General features: G+C 39.9%; 3 protein-coding genes across 4 annotated transcripts; 2 read left to right on the top strand and 1 right to left on the bottom strand.

The window, feature by feature from the left end:
* Window positions 1–1,550: 1,550 nt before the first annotated feature.
* LOC120287213 lies at window positions 1,551–5,050 on the top strand. The gene is made up of 6 exons (XM_039299936.1): window positions 1,551–1,693; window positions 2,989–3,058; window positions 3,161–3,285; window positions 3,697–3,767; window positions 3,863–4,088; window positions 4,953–5,050. The coding sequence occupies exons 1-6, from the start codon at window positions 1,684–1,686 to the stop codon at window positions 5,048–5,050; spliced, it is 600 nt and encodes a 199-aa protein (XP_039155870.1). The 5' UTR covers window positions 1,551–1,683.
* A 2,335-nt stretch (window positions 5,051–7,385) lies between these two features.
* Window positions 7,386–11,696, top strand: LOC104446239 (histone-lysine N-methyltransferase ATXR4). Of its 2 annotated transcripts, none has more exons than XM_010060120.3 (7): window positions 7,386–7,862; window positions 8,146–8,201; window positions 8,887–9,013; window positions 9,583–9,652; window positions 9,749–9,928; window positions 10,452–10,523; window positions 11,298–11,696. In XM_010060120.3, the coding sequence occupies exons 1-7, from the start codon at window positions 7,497–7,499 to the stop codon at window positions 11,414–11,416; spliced, it is 990 nt and encodes a 329-aa protein (XP_010058422.2). In that variant the 5' UTR covers window positions 7,386–7,496; the 3' UTR covers window positions 11,417–11,696. The 2 variants fall into 2 exon arrangements, with proteins under 2 accessions (XP_010058422.2, XP_010058428.2); XM_010060126.3 differs by having other exon boundaries at window positions 7,688–7,862; window positions 8,946–9,013.
* A 219-nt stretch (window positions 11,697–11,915) lies between these two features.
* Window positions 11,916–15,106, bottom strand: LOC104414834 (fatty acyl-CoA reductase 2, chloroplastic). Its single transcript, XM_010026029.2, is given in 10 exon segments — window positions 11,916–12,109; window positions 12,338–12,533; window positions 12,536–12,731; window positions 13,107–13,188; window positions 13,277–13,438; window positions 13,585–13,792; window positions 13,902–14,002; window positions 14,179–14,378; window positions 14,486–14,589; window positions 14,725–15,106. Coding segments are annotated over 10 exon segments (1,797 nt in total). The 3' UTR covers window positions 11,916–11,943.
* Between the last annotated feature and the right edge of the window lie 990 nt (window positions 15,107–16,096).

Genomic DNA, 16,096 nt, shown 5'->3' with positions numbered 1-16,096 from the left:
AAATTTGAAATTACTATTAACTAAACTAAATAATTATTAGAACCATTTCAACTGATAACTTTATTTATCCATGATAATTTACTTATTAAGACGATCCATATCTAAAGTTAAAAAAAAAAAAAAAAAAGAGGAGGTTAAATAAAATATTCACTCATTAGATATATGAAAAGGAATTACAATATATAAAGACAAATATGAGAAATGAAAAGGAAACACATCGTAGAAAACTAAGTGCGTCGGGAAGATAATTAGGGATTTTAGGGTTTCCGGTTCTAGTTCCCTCCTTAGTTTCAGTTTCGATTCTGATTCTCATAGGAACTTGGAACCAAATCGGTAGCCGGTGGTTCTTGAAAAATTGGAATCGAGAACCGAACCATCTCTCTTATGAAACAAGAGCTAGACCAATTTTTACCGGTCTAGCTCTCTGATTTTCGGTTTAACCCTAAAACCATACTCATCCCTATGCTCTTGTTCTGTAAGTTGAGACTCAGCTTGAGTCAAGTCGGAATGCATGCAGTAATTGAAGCAGGGCATGGTATCGTGTTACAGGGAAATTATCACATGAGGGTAATGAATATGCTGAGTTGAATTTATACCTTGAACATTTGAAACCGTATGCCCCGCAATATCTAATAATTAAGATTAAACTCAATATTTCTTAAATTTATGGAATACTTATCGTATTATGAACGGGTCGTTTGGTTTCTTGGTACTTTTGATCTTATTTCTAAAATTTATTTTTGAGAATTTGAATACCTTAATAGGATTTAATGTCAACGCCTCAAGAGTAGGCCAATAATCTCGATTTTTGAACTTTACATATGTAGATGGGAGATGATTTAATTTTAAAATATGGGGAAGTTTGATGGATTGCTATAATTGCATGATCTATTTACAATTTGTCCATTACAATTTGTCCATTCGATAAGTATTAAAATAGCCTTTTTCCACCCAAGCAGCGCAGTTGGTGTGCGTTCTCTCCCTCATCACCGAGGTCGAGAGTTTGAACACCTTTGTTGCTAAAGTGTCTTAAGCAGGGATTATGTGATTTCTCTTTCCTATGGCTCCGATTTTCTGGTAATATGTTCTCAGATTCTTCTGTCGTGGCGGATCTGGCTCGTCAGATTCTTCTGTCATTTTGATTTTCCGGTAATATGTCCTTAGATTCTTCTGTCATGGCGGATATGGCCCGTCGGATTCTTCTGTCACGGCGGATCTGGCCCGTCGGATTCTTCTGTCACGGCGGATTTGGCCCATCTTCTCTCTCCCGCTCTGATTTTCCGGTAATATGTCCTTAGATTCTTCTGTCATGGCGGATCTAGCCCGTCTTCTCTCTCCCTTGCTCCGATTTTCTGGTAATATGTCTTCAGATTCTTCTGTCATGGCGGATCTGGGCCGTCTTCTCTCTCCATTTTCCGATAATATGTCCTCAGATTCTTCTATCATGGCGGATTTGGGCCGTCTTCTCTCTCTGTGGCTCTGATTTTCCGATAATATGTCCTCAGATTCTTCTGTCATTGCGGATTTGGAGACCTGAGCACTCAAAGGAATGATAGTTGTCGGAGACTTCAAGCTAGCTGTCCAGCTCTTCACACAAGCTATCTTTAGCAAGCTATCTCGATTAGCCCTAACAACAATGCCGAACTATTTGCCGAGCGTTCTCATGCCAATTTCAAGCTTGGCATGTTCGCCGGTACACTCATTCCCTCTCTATTATTGTCACATCGAGTCTTTGGTTTATTTGTTTTCCTGTGTAAGTAATTGACAAATCGAGTGTTAAGTTGACCTAATATTACGGCTTTAATTAGCATGTGAAATTGATGACTGTGAGATTCATATGCAGCTAGTCGTTCAGTCTGAGATTGCCCTTCCTCTGCTTTGCTTTATCGATAGTGAATTGAAAAAAAAGAGAAAGTGTCATTCGGTGTCTTTATCGGCGTTGCTGATTTCTTAATCACAATCATCTAGGCTGATTAGAGAATGGAGCTGTTTTGGAGGCTTTAAATGCATGTGAGATTCATGTGTCACGGGCTGATTGATTGGGATCTGATCGCTCGACTCGGGCTATTTCGGGTCACTCAAGCCAAGCCTTACTCAATCAATCGCTCACTCGCTCGTATACCCAGATCGTAAAGAGAGAAAGTTTAGAGAGAGGAGCTCTGGAAAGAAAGTGAGCTTTGTATTGTTGAAATAGTTGGATGATTCCAAATGAGGGGGAGGGCACTCCTTCTTATACTCAAGGCCCTCAGATTACATCCGTTGATCTAAATTTTATCCGGCAGATGAGATCGCACCACCTCAACTACTGACAATAAATGCTAACTACCGTCTACCGATATAAATAAAGATAGAGTCTTCTAGAATCAAGCGTAACAGCGGTATCGCCCGCCCTTGGAAACTTCAGGGAGAAGACGTGATAGGAATGCGAGTGAAAGTAGGAGGTCCTCCACGGATGAGTCACAGCCGTCCCTTGTGAATCTCTTGGATTGGCCTTCTTTCGGGCCGTGACACATGATTGTGGGATTCTTATGCAGCTAGTCGTTCGGTTTGTGATTGCCTTTTATTGGTTGCTCTGTTTTTCTTTCTCGATAGGGAACTGAAGTGTCATTCGGTGTCTTTATTGGCCTTGCTAACTTCTTAGTCACGATCATCTACGGTGGTTAGAGAATGGAGAGCCAGTGATCTTTCTATTTGCATAATCGTCCACTCAGCCTGCTTGGCTTTGGCGATACCGGTGCGAAATAGAGGGACAAAAAGCTCACTTTCGAGCTTGTCCGAGTGAAGGGAAATATAGAGGACGAGATTTTCTTTTTTCCCCCTCTTCTTTTGTCGTTGTTGCTTCTTTGCCTTCTTGACAAATGCGAAGATGGATGATTGTGATGATGTACTTTGTTTTTCACGTCTTATACTGGTGATAACATTATAAGCTTATATACGAATCCCTGCTTACTAATCATGTTAAGAAGTTGTTTTTTCTGCCTCTGTTAGAGTCTCTCGCTGATGCAGAGAAGGCAATTCATTTAGACCCATCAATGCATATGGCATACTTTCGCAAGGGGTTAGTTTTCGAACTTGCAGTCAGATGATCTTTATTCATTTATGTAAGGCTATCTGTTGAGGATATCCAGAGCTGACATTATCTGTCTAATCTCTCTCTCAGCAAAGCTTGTTATCAGCTCGAAGACTATCAGACTGCCAAAGCAGCATTGGAATTTGGTTCTTGTCAGGTACCGGGGAATGCAATATTCATGAAGTGGATCAAACAGTGTGATGAGCTTATTGCAGGTACTACCAGCTTAATCGCTTTAATGATGAATAAATCTTTGCAATTGAGACAAGTAGATGCTGCTTGAATAATTCAGTTTAATTTTAGACCTACTTGAACTTCATGAGAATCTAGACCAATTGCATGAGTAAGCTGAGCGCGTTGTTGTTCCTCTGGAATAGGCCAACTTCTCTCATGATTTAGGCACCTTTTGTGCATTAGCATGCATGCTTGTACTGATCTTTGTGGATGATTTGGAAATGAGCGCGTTGTTATCCCCACCCCCTTCTTTTCCCAACCAAAAAGAAAAAATACAGGCCCCGCTTGAATACGTAGACTCACACCCAATGTCTTGCAATATTACCTAGATTTGCTAACATCTATAAATCTGAAAGTTCACATTGTTCCTAATAGAAAAAAGTTGGGTGCAGATGCATGCCAAATGGAAATCACAAGAACTAGATCTGAGACACCCTCAGATCCATCATCAAAACAGCAAAGGGTAGACTCCGATAAATAGTAGAATCTGTTTTCACAATAGAGTGGTGTCGAAAATTGCATTTTGACCTGAGATGTCTTTTGCTTGTTGCATTTCAGGAAAATAGAGAGAAGTTGGGTGCGGATGAATTTCCGCACCAAGAAAATTTGGCAGATCCTCCTACCACGGCAGATCTGAAAACCCAAGCGCTCAAAGCAATCATATCGCGAGACTTCAAGCTTTCAAGCTTGCTGTCATGCTCTTTACACAAGTTATGTCCACTAGCCCTAATAAAGCTGAACTATTTGTCGGGCGCTCTCGTGCCCATTTTTGGCATGTTTTCCGGTACCCTTATCCCTCTCTATTTGATTTATATATTTTCATGCGTAAGTAATTGAGAAATTGAGTGTTAAAGTTGAGTAATATCACACATATCTTGGTCGCTGTTTTCAAGGGCTCTAAACGCGTTTTGTTATTAGGGATGCGAAATTAATGATTGGGGATTCGTATGCAGCTAGCCGTTCTGTCTGAGATTGCGCTTTATTGGTTGCTTTGTTTTGCTTTCTGGATAGTGAATTGTATGAACAGAGCAAGTGTCATTCAGTGTCGTTGTTGGCCTTGCTAATTTCTGAATCACGATCATCTAGGCTGGTTAGAGAACGGAGGCTGTTTTGGAGGGCTTTAAACACATCTTGTCATTAGGGATGTGAAATTCATGATTGTGGGATTTGTATGCAGCTACTCTTTCGCTCTGAGACTGTGCTCTATTGGTTGCTCTATTTTGCTTTCTCGATAGTGAATTGTATGGACAGAGGAAGTGTCATTCATTGTCTTTATTGGCCTTACTAATTTCTTAATCACGATCATCCAGGCTGGTTAGAGAATGGAGAGCAGTGACATTTCTATTTGCATAATGTTTCATTCAGCCTGCTTGGTTTTGGTGCGAAATAGAGGGACGGAAATTTATGCTTTATCTCGAGTTCACCTTTCGAGCTTGTCCGAGGGTAGGAAAATATAGAGGATGGGGTTTTCTTTTCCCCCTTTTCTTTTTGGGTGGTTTGCTTTCTCTTCCAATGAATGCGAAGATGGAAGATTATGATGTGCTTCGTATTCACGTTTTAAATTGATGATAACATGATAAGCTTATAAATGAATCGCTGCTTACTAATCATGTCGAGCTGTTGTTTTTCCTGATTCTCCCTTTTTCAGAGTCTCTCGCTGATGCAGAGAGGGCAGTTGGTTTGGACTGGTCAATGCATATGGCATACTTTCACAAGGGGTTAGTTTTCGAACTTGCAGTTGGATGATCTTTGCTTATTTTAGTAAGGCTATCTGTTGAGGGGGTCCAGAGCTGATATTCTCTCTCTCATCTCTCTCAGCAAGGTGTGTTATCCACTCAAAGACTATCAGACTGCCAAAGCAGCATTTGAATCAGGTTCTTTTCGGGTTCCCGGAAATGGCCGATTCATTAATTTAATCAGACGGTGTGACGAGCGTATTGCGGGTACTAACCAGCTTAATTGCTTTAATGATTAATCTTTATAATTGAGAAAAGTAGATGCTACTTGAACTTGATGAGAATCTAGATTAATTGCATGAGTAAGCTGAGCGTGTTGTTATTCCTCTCGAACAGGCCAACTACTCTCATGATTCAGGCACCTTTTATGCATCTCATGATCTAGGCACCTTTTATGTATGAGCGTGCATGCTTGTACTGATCTTTGTGGATGAAATTGTGGAAATCGGATTATATCTTAATGATCAATTGCTCATTCTAAAAGTGTTACTAGTTGTTAGCCAGACATATAATGAGCTGCCAATCTGTCTCGCTTGAATGCTGCCTTGGACTCCAGGATATTGGGAGTTGTTAGGGAAGTTTCTTACCTGATATTCGTTGGTGTGGTTTAAAGTATGTTACAAATAGACAAATTCATCTGAACGTGAAGCTTTCACTAGGACATGGAAATTGAGTCTTGCAACAATTTTATTTAGGCTCCATTTGTTTTGCGGAAAATAATTTTCAAGAAATTTTTTTTCGGATTTTTCGGCATTCGTTTAATGGAAAGTGAATTAGTGAAGAAAAATGTTTTTCACTACTAGAAAAACAACTTTTAAAAGTGAGGAAAATGTTTTTCACTTTTCCATAACTTCTTCCACATTACTTCCTTTCATCAAATACATTTTCATTTTATTTTTATGCTTTCTTTTTATTTTTTCTTTTTCATTTTTTTAAATCAAGTTTTTAATTTTTTTCCTTTTTCTTTTCTTTCTTTCCTTTTCATCTTCTTCCTTGGCCTTGGTTGGTCACTGGCTGCCGCAAGCGCCTCGAGCCTTGCCCTAGGCCAGCGAGGTAGCCCAAGCTTAGCGAGCTCGGGCCTTGCCAAATCCAACGAGTTGGGCGGGGCTCGGGCCTCGCTCGAGCTCCCCAGAGGTTTGCTGGGCTCTGGTGAGTTGTGAGTTGTGAGTTCGTCGAATTTGGTGGCGGAGCTAGGGCTTGCCTGGATTGAGGGCCCAATCCAAGCGAACCCTAGCTCTGCTGCCAGATTTGATGAGTTGATCAGTCGAGCCTCGAGCTTGCTGGCCTAGGAAGAGCTTGAGCTCGTCGGATCTAGCGATCACGTCTTGGTTGGCCGGGGCGGCCCGGCCATCGTGAGGCATGTGGCGGTGGAGGAGGGAGGAGGAAGGAAAAAAAAAAGGAAAAAAAGAAAAAAGAAAGAAAAAGTTTAAATTTAAAGTAATAAAATTCGATTTTTAAAAAATAAATTAGGAATTCATTTTTTTAAATATATATAAAATAATTTTTTTGTCCATTAAAAATATTAAAATTCAATTTTTTTTTGGTAATTTTTTTCAAAAATCAAATTAGATAACGAATATAGGAAAATATTTTCTGCTCAAATTTCAGGTTTTAGTCTAATGCCGAAAAATATAGTCATTTTCTTGAAAAATAGCTTTCCGTAAAATATTTTTCGGAAATATAATATTTTCCCTGAACGAACGGTAATGTCCCTAACAAATTGCTTTTGGTCATTGGAGCTTTGATCGGTTGTATATAATTTATCCATCATGTTTTAAGTATGGCTATCACAACAAAGATTATCTTTTCTTATGTTGTTGAATACTATTTTTTGCCAAATAACTTGTATTGATTCAATTTTCGAAAGTTTAGATTTATATGGTTGGTCCAACTGGCAAATAACTTGTATTGATTCAATTTTCGAAAGTTTAGGTTTATATGGTTGGTTCGACTAGAAGATTTGATTTCTCAAGTGTGCTTTGTGTTTGTCATTACGAGGATCCCGTTGATCAAAACGCTTATGGGATAAATTAATGGCATATGAAGACTCAAAAAGCAAATGTATTGAAAGTTGAGAGAGGGATCGTGTTGTAAAAAAATATATTTAGTAGTCATCAGAGCCTTACGAGACTTGTCTTGAGTTTTCAACTTTTTCAATATTAGCATTTGGCTAGGCAATCCCAAAAACATTTGCCAAACACTACATATTTTCGTCTTCGAAAAATTGAATCAAACGGGTCCAAATTCTCAAAAATGTGTTAGGTGGATCAATGATTTTTAGTAGGAAGAGTGCGTGTCCGATGTTGTATGCTAAATACTGAGCACAGATCATTTGCAAAAATCAGGAACGTTTCGACAAAAATGAGAAGAAAACAGCAGTAACGACCAGAACGACGTCGGCGAGCAAGTAAGCAGACTCCGTCTCCGTCTCCGTCTCCGCGCGCGTCGCCGGGAAAATGTCGCTGCTGTCGCGTTACGGCCGCAGTGCGTACTCGCGCAAGCTGCGCGGCCCGAGCGCGCTCCTCCGGCTCGCCTTCCTCTCCACCGCATCCCCGGCCTCGCCCGGCGCTCCCAGCCCGGCCCGACCCGGCGGGCCGCCTCCGATTCGGGTCGCGCTCACGGAGTCGGCCGGCCGGGGCGTCTTCGCGAGTCGGAGGATCGGGTCCGGCGAGCTCATCCACACGGCCGAACCGGTCGTGTCCCACCCTTCGCTTCACTCCCTCCACGCCGTCTGCTACTTCTGCCTCAGGAAGCTAGACGGCGCGGGCTCTCCGGCTCGTGCGGCGTCGTTCTGTAGCGATGGCTGCAGAGCACGCTCCAAGGTAGGGACTACTTAGGCTTTTTGGTTGGTCGATTCGTCGAGGCAAATGTAAGTTCGCCTGTTTGAAAGATCGCGCACGAGCTGTTTGTAGTTTTGCCTTGACGTATTGAACGGCCAGTGACTGTGTGAATTGGCGAGTGGAGAGAGTTTGGATACTTAGATGGTTGTAACGTTAATCGTAATATATTGTCTTACTGTCCTTTTGGCTTTGAATTTTGAACTTATCTAACGTTTTGTTGCTTTGATGAATCTTACGTGATATCGTATTCGATATTGGTCCGCAGGCATTTTATGAAGTCGAGACAAGGGTCGACTGGTCGATCCATGATGACTATTGTCGGTACGAAGTATCTCTAGTCTTGTTACTGTTGTTTGCTTCATCGCCAGCTGGTTATGGCGACTCACACCCTGGACTACATGTGGCTGCGACTAGGCAACAGATAGAAGCCACCACGAGAGTCTTTTGTTCATTTTTGTGTCTGCCCATCTGCATCCTGATTGAATTTCACCTGTTTTGACTACATATGCTTTGTTGGTTAGTCTCTTTTGGCTGACAGAAGAGAACTACTACAATTTAGAAATCTTATCAACCTAGATGCTTTTCCTGAGACCCAATGCTGGTTCCCATTTGATTCATGAAAAGTAATTGCCTATATCTAGCAAAAGTGACCGTGCAAAGGTCTCATTTAAGTTTTTATAAAAGAAGCACGGCAGATTGTAGTCTGATCTGTCAAAGCTTTGATGGCCTTTTCCTAACTAGAGTTGCTTTATTTTTGGTCAAGCTTGGTTTACAGTCCAACCTCTTAGCGAAAGAATGGATGTTTTTCTTCTTCTCTATAAATTTTGAAAGCAAGCAAAGACCATCAAAGCACCATTTTTTATGTTTTGCGTGAGTTGAAAAACTGTATTTTCAGAGAAGAGCATTTAGTAGTTAAGTTGGCGTTATTATATTGTGATGAAAAAGCTTGATTTCTTAAGGGGTTTCCATCATCTTGATGTGTAATTTCATTTATCTCTCTGCAAAGCGCCCGAGGTTTGAAATATCCCTTCCTGGTAAAACGGCTAGCTTGTATGGTTATATCAGGCGCAACATCCAGCGACTGTCTTGACATACTTCAACCTGCTTATTTGTCTCCTGAGATGATATCTGAGGTGAGAACCTTGTAGCCGACTTTTTTTAATCTAAAAATTCAAGTCTCTGGATGTGTGGCTTATTATAAAAGTTTTATTGAACTGTTATAATGTTTTGTCTTCCACACTGATTTTTCTTGTTGTACTAAGAATATTTGGGACTGAATTAGCAGCACTGGAGCCTTTTATCATATTGTTGATGCGTCTCCTTAAATGAAAAGCCTTATCCCTGGACACCTGAATGCTCCTCTTTAAATTTGTTTGGTGCTGTTTTGGTTCTCAGGAAGGCTATGTGCAGCATTACTTTTTCCATGTAAAGCATGATGTGCTTTCCTTTATGAATTTGTAAGGTGCAAATTGGAAACTTTTTAAGATTCATTTTGGAAATTGTCTTCAACATTTGAAAAATGAATTTATCACATTTAGAGATGCTGCAGAATGTATCTTTATTTGTGTTATAAGATAGTTACAAGAACAATACAGAAGACTCACTTTTTATAGTCTCAATGCTTATGTATAGAATGAATAGACTAACAATTAGCAGGAAATCTTGTTGAACTTCCTTTGACCTTCTAAATTAATGTGATTAGATGGAGGAAGGGTTCGGATTGCTGAAGTGTGCCTTCACAAATGCTCATTTGAAGGATGAGCAGATAGCATGTATCCTTCATGCAACACTGATTTTCATTTTCCTTCTTTGTTTTGTATCCTGTCCTTTGTCATTCTTATGAGAATGATTGTCTTTGACATTTCTAGTTCTGACTAAGCAATGGTACACTACGCTGCTTGCACGGATTCATATCAATGCATTCCGTGTAGAGGTGGTTGGAGGATCATTTGAGGATTTGCTTTCAATGGCTGTGGCATCTGTAGAAGCTGAAGCTGCTGTTGGAAATGCGGTTTACATGCTTCCTTCATTCTATAATCATGACTGTGGTATTTCCCTGCTCCTATTCCTGATGATTGTTGCAACAGCGTGGCACAAACTTGAGAGAGAGATAGGGAGGGAGGGAGGGAGGGAGGGAAGTGATTGAGCTTAAGACCAGACTGTCCCTCCTGTGAGAGAGAGTGTATATTTAGTATGACTTGAATTAGCAAATGTAGAGTTTTAGTATAAAAATTTGATAATTTAAAAGATTAATCTACATGCTACTTGGGAAAAAACGTTATACATGTACCTTGGCAGAATCATGAGAGAAGTGGTTGAGCCTTTTTGGCCTCTGCTTTTTGATCAGCTGTTCCTGTGAAAGAAAGTGTGTTTTCAGTCTGATTTTTGAATTAGAAACTGCAGATTTCTAGGATAAAGTTTTGCCAATTTTGAAAAATTAAATTGCATGCTACTAAGGAAGAAAAAATGATTTATGTGCACCTCGGAAGATTGATGAAAGAAGAGACTGAACTTTTTTTGGCCTCTGTTCTTATTCAGCTGTTTAGAAGTATTGTACTGTTTTCCTTGCAGATCCTAATACGCATATTATATGGTTAGAAGATGCAGTTGCAAAATTGAAGGCTCTTCGAGATATTGAGCCAGGTTTGTCTCATTTACAGTAAATTTATGCAGCATTACTTTAGTATATAGCATTTTTTTGCTTATCGCTCAATTGTAGGACATTCTCGTCATAGTCCATATAGAATCTTAGTTTCAACTGGCATCATTTGTAATTAGTAAGTTATTGGTGGAGATTGTTCCATTGCTCTAGCAGTTAGTAGCTTTCCCTTGGGCTGTCAGTTTCTGAAAGTGCAGGCCATGCACTGCCAAGTTATCTTGTACAATGCATGAGAAGGGGTATTTGGTATTTTCGTCGAGTGTTAAGATGCTGAGAGCCTGAGACAGTATCCATATAGTGTCCAAATTCATTAGCTCCTTTGGCATGTGGGCCATTTGTGAGTCTGGGCATTTAGTATAGAAAGCATTCAATTTGCAATTTGGCAATTTGCAAGGACAAGTAGGCTAGACTATGTGATGGATAGTCTGAACTGATGGGGAGGATATAATGATGGTGTAGAAAATCATGGAATACACTCAGGTACCTGCTACATAATTCTTGAGATGAATGGATCAGTAAGTATAGTTTTATGGGTCTCATGATGGAGCTTGAGACCAGACTGTCCATTGTGGTCATGTGCCAGGCTGTTGGCTTCGTCCATTATAATTCAGTATAATTTGTGCAGAAGAAAATTATGACAACAATTATACAGGAAATAACAGGCTAGTTGTCCAGCTGACTGTTGTTACATTGCCCAGTCTGGTTCTTCTTTAGAAAAGGTCAATTCTGTGTTGCAATCTTAGAAGGGTATTTTGCAGGCGAAGAACTTAGGATTTGCTACATTGATGCAAGTCTTGATTGGGATGCACGGCAAAGTCTTCTGTCCCAAGGGTTTGGCTTCAGGTGTGATTGCCCTCGGTGTTTATCTGGAGACTAGAAGGATTTCTGCGATGAAGTTTTGGCAAAGCAGGAGATGAGATTTTTCCTATTCCCTCGCATGCATTAGCAATAGATTCTGCTGCTATTCTTTTATTTTTCAGTTTGCGTGAAAGTCTAGGCATTGCGTACAACTTCAGTAAAACTAAAAGCCTTCGAGGCTACTTAAATTTAGTGAAGTCCCCCATGTGCAGTTCTGTTTCTGCTGTTCTTTTGATGTCATTGTGCTTATTGCAAAGAACAGGAGATCATCAGACATGACTATGGGTATAGGTTTGATATGATTCTTTTCAGTAGCCAATCACCAAATCAATACCTTAATAAACACAATCAATCATTTGTTATTATGAAACATAATCGAGTGATCTTAGTAGAAGTACTTAATAATGGCCACATGAGTGCCTGTTAACGGATGGACTATAGTAGCAATGGTAAAAATGACTACTTCTTGTCTTCACTTGTTTTCCAGATGCCATTGACACCCATTTTATTACACTATACTGTTATAGAACCTAGTGTGTTGTTCTTCTAAATAAATGTCCTTCTCTCTTTCATCACATGCCATCTCAGACCCGGGATATGGACGTTAATGATATAATCTTTCCAGTCAATGCTCCCAACATCAAACCCGAATCTCCTCTTCTCTTCCTCGGACATTCTTTCCATCAGTCGCTCAGTGTTGCTGTTGTCGAACCTGGGATTTTTAAGGTAGAAGTGAAATCCGTGTTTAAGTTTAGTGCATTCTCTTAGATAAGATAAGAAAGAAGTTTATTTTTCTGCACATCAGGGGAAAATAGTGGAATGAAATGCAGGGTTGAGCTGGCAAATTTGTGAATTGTCCGTTCTGTCCTTGACCAACATGTAGTTGATTTCATCACTGATTAATATAACTGTGAGAAATATAAATGCAAAGTTTACTAACCTTCCGCGGTAGAATGCGTAGGGCTCATATATGTTGGCCAATTTCTTTATTTGCTCCACAGATCTACGACAAACAATTTCAAGCTTTTTGGACAGCTTTGCGTCTGAGGTCATGGCTCTCAACCCGCTTATCTGACTAGCATCTCCACTAAGATAAGCTGAAAATTCATCCATGGAAGTGAATAGCTTCATGATGGGACGGGGATTGGTCTACCTTTTGAGTCGAAGCACGGCGAAGTGTTGTAGTGCTCATAGAGCAGTCTAGCCAAGTCTTGGAAAACTAGTGGGTTTACGACCGACGAAGCGATCTGATAAATGTTAACTCCTGACTTTCCGGCCATTCCATGTCTTGCAATGGCTGCTAAGGTAGCATTGACTACGATATCGGCCGGTACCTAAAAGATCAGTAGCAGAAACATCAAGGTTGGCCAATTAGACTGATTTAGTTAAGTTTTTAGGATGATTTTTGCAAGACCCTCAAGAATGGTAGACATCCCTTGTTAATGTTTCAACTAATAGTATGTCAAACGCAAGTACCATTTTCTAATAAGTGAAGAAGCTAGCAATTTCGGCAGTTCTTGCGTGGCAGTTTTTGGCCTTGACCTTTTTAAACCAAATCATATAAGCTCTTGTTAACACAAACTTTTTCTTAGTATAGTGTAATGGCTGTATCATGTGAACAAACGACGATTTTTTCTTTTTTTGCCATTTTGAATGTGAAACAGTTTTAGGAGTCCTGGAGAGATCATCAAAGAGGTACTATTGCTTACGACATCGATTACTCCATTTGGGTCGACCAGAAATCCAGTGAGCTGTCCTTTCCCATAGTACAAGATAATGGGATCCATCATCCTGAAAATTAAAAACAAAGATTAGCTATTTCTTTTTCTGAATATGGCATCGATAGAACAGTCCATAATCTGAATAGATGATGAAGCACCTATTTCCTTCCATCCATCCTGGAAATGGCTCCTTTATAGTACTCTCAATGACACTAGGTCTGATTATGACGACTGGAACCTCTCCTCTCATGTCGTCAATGAGCATCTCTCCCATAGCTTTCGTGAACACGTAAGTATCTTGCCATCCGAACTTCTTTGCCCTGATTTTAGCCATTGTCATAAATCAATAAGAATGTCATTCGGAATCCTAGTCCTAAAGCAATCATTTTTCATTGATATCTATCTATGATGCAAAAATCGAGTGCGAAAGAGTTAAGTAGCAAGCCAAAGATAAATTATCAATCACCTGTTCAGACCCAATTCTTTCATCTTTTTAGCCACTGCGTGATCTTCCAAAGCCTTTTTTGACTCCAGAGCCAGATGAATTTCACTTTCCACATCCAATTGAGGAAGAGACGTTGGTGGTTCAGCACTGTAACTTTCTGTGACTATGCTATCTCCCATGCAGAATGGCTTTTCCATAATCTTCCCTTGCCTTTGTCCATTGACATACGCTATAAACCAAAAAGATAGCAATCAACTATTTAGATACACATTAAAGATGTTCAGAAAATGCTTAGGCCATAACTGTTACACCAAGAAAGTCGTCCCGACGATATTTACCTGTAGAAACTTGCAAGAAGACTTTTAATTGGCTGCATCTCTTTGCAAAGCTCATGAGATGGTACGGTCCTTTGGTGTTAATGTTGATAGCAACATCGTACCTGTAGGATTATATAGAAATGGATCATTTCAACGGTGCTTTATATGGAGAAGTTCACCATACATAGCTTTTCCTATCCCTCTTTTTTCAGCCAAGCAGAAAAGTTTGCCAGTAGATGACATTATCAGTGGATCCATGTAACCAAGAGACCAAGGGGAAAAAAGAGAAATCACATGCCTCTCATCGAATTTGGTATTTGCAGCTGAATTTACAATGATATCTACTTCATTTGCAATGAAGTCAACCAACTCATCTCCTAACCCAAGATTCGATTCAGAAACATCTCCAACCACAGGAATTAGCTTGCTCAGCATGAAAGCTTCATAAGATTTTCCGTAAGTTTGTTGGAGATTCTTGAAGAGCTCTGAATATATTATCTGTGCACAACCATGCGCAAAAAATTCCATTATCAGTAAATGACATAAAGACGGTTGATAAGAAGTAGGCAGTAACCTTAAACAATTCAGAAACAGGAGTGGCATACTTCACTTGATAGCCTCGCCTTTGCAGCATCCTTGTCTTTTGCTTTCATCAAGAGAAATATCTTACCCACATCCGGAACAGTCCTTAATATCTTCTCGACAAGAACTGGACATCAGTACATTGAGAATGATTAACAATGGAGATACTTAACAATTTTCAGCAAAAAAAAAAAAAAAAAAAGGAACAGAGAAACTTTACAAACAAGAGGTATATGTTTGGAAAAAAGGTTCATGTTTTCACCTTTTGCCAAGAACCCTGTTGCACCAGTAATGAAAAATCTCTTCCCTCTCAAAAATCTGACAATTCCAATGCCATCATCCATCTCCACCAAAGAGTGGGAGTGCTCAGCATGAGGCGCCAAATCATTCACACAAATCTCTGCCTGACTGTTCCCATTTGGAGACGTAACCAAGCTTCCTGCATCTATCAGAGCACTACTTTGGTTGGTGCAAACGGACGCAGATGTCTCTTTCAGAACGGTGGACTTGATCGCACTGCCGCTTCCTTGGCAGCACATTAGACTCTTCTTCTTGCCCAATGAGCACTGGTCATGCTTACACAGGGCTCTTCTTGCTGGTTTATTCAGCGAAACTGAGAGAGAATTGAAGGATACAGCCTCCATTTTTTTAGCCCAAAGAATGAGAAAATTCCAAATGCAAAAGAATGATGGCAGACTTAGATATGTGAGGTTGAAGTTGGTTGGCTTGGAACTGAGCTACACCCACTCTGACAAAATGGGAAAAGCTTAGTAAGTAAACAGACTATGTTCATAAGATAAGAGGTGGGTTTGGTTTGGTTTTATAGGAAGAGAAAAAACAATGCATTTCAGAGGAATAGGGAGATCAGAGTTAGGTAAATATTCAAGCTCTTTCTTCAGCCCCCTATTTAGTCTCTCACGGAGGCTCTCTTTTTGCCATTCTCTTGCGAATTGTCACCACCTGCAAAATTGGCGGGAGCTCTCTTTACCCCCTCCTGGTTTCAATGATCCAATTCCTCCAATTAATTAGCCAGTAGAGTCTGATCATATGCTATTTCTCCCTTGCATAATACGAGAAGTATAAGATCGGTTCGCCAAATTGATGTATAAAATGAAATTTTCGAAGACTCGTCGGATTTTTCAGTATAACTTGCTTGAGTATTCATTTAAAGTTAAACTAATCACTTTACCGACTGAACTCGTTTGATATTTGCTTTACTGTGACTATTGTGAAAAGAGGGGTTATGTGCTCATCTATAATTTGCACAGGGCACCAACTCACATAGCCTTTTGTTATTAGGGTAAGGTATATTAAATAATCAAAAATATTTTAGCTCACCAATGCGATTCGGCACCTCTACTATGGAGCAATGAGATAACAAGAATACTGCAGGTCATGCGTCACCTTGATGGAAATGTGGAATCTTCCTTTATGAAATTCAATAAACTTCTTAGTACCTTCATTTCAACAAATCCTCTCAAGCTTTTTGATGTAACAAATAGAGGTAAGATCAATGATGCATAATGAGCTTTTCTCTTCAAGAGAGGTATCATCTTCATTGCCCAACAATTGAGACTCCTTAGAGGTAAGGGATGCCGCATCTACAATTGACTTTGCTAGGTTATTCAAAAGAT

The sequence above is a fragment of the Eucalyptus grandis genome, chromosome 1 (genome assembly GCF_016545825.1).
Source record: "Eucalyptus grandis isolate ANBG69807.140 chromosome 1, ASM1654582v1, whole genome shotgun sequence".
Taxonomy (NCBI): Eukaryota; Viridiplantae; Streptophyta; class Magnoliopsida; order Myrtales; family Myrtaceae; genus Eucalyptus; species Eucalyptus grandis.
The sequence above is the reverse complement of the archived record's forward strand: the minus strand, read 5'-3'. Positions and strand labels throughout refer to the sequence as shown.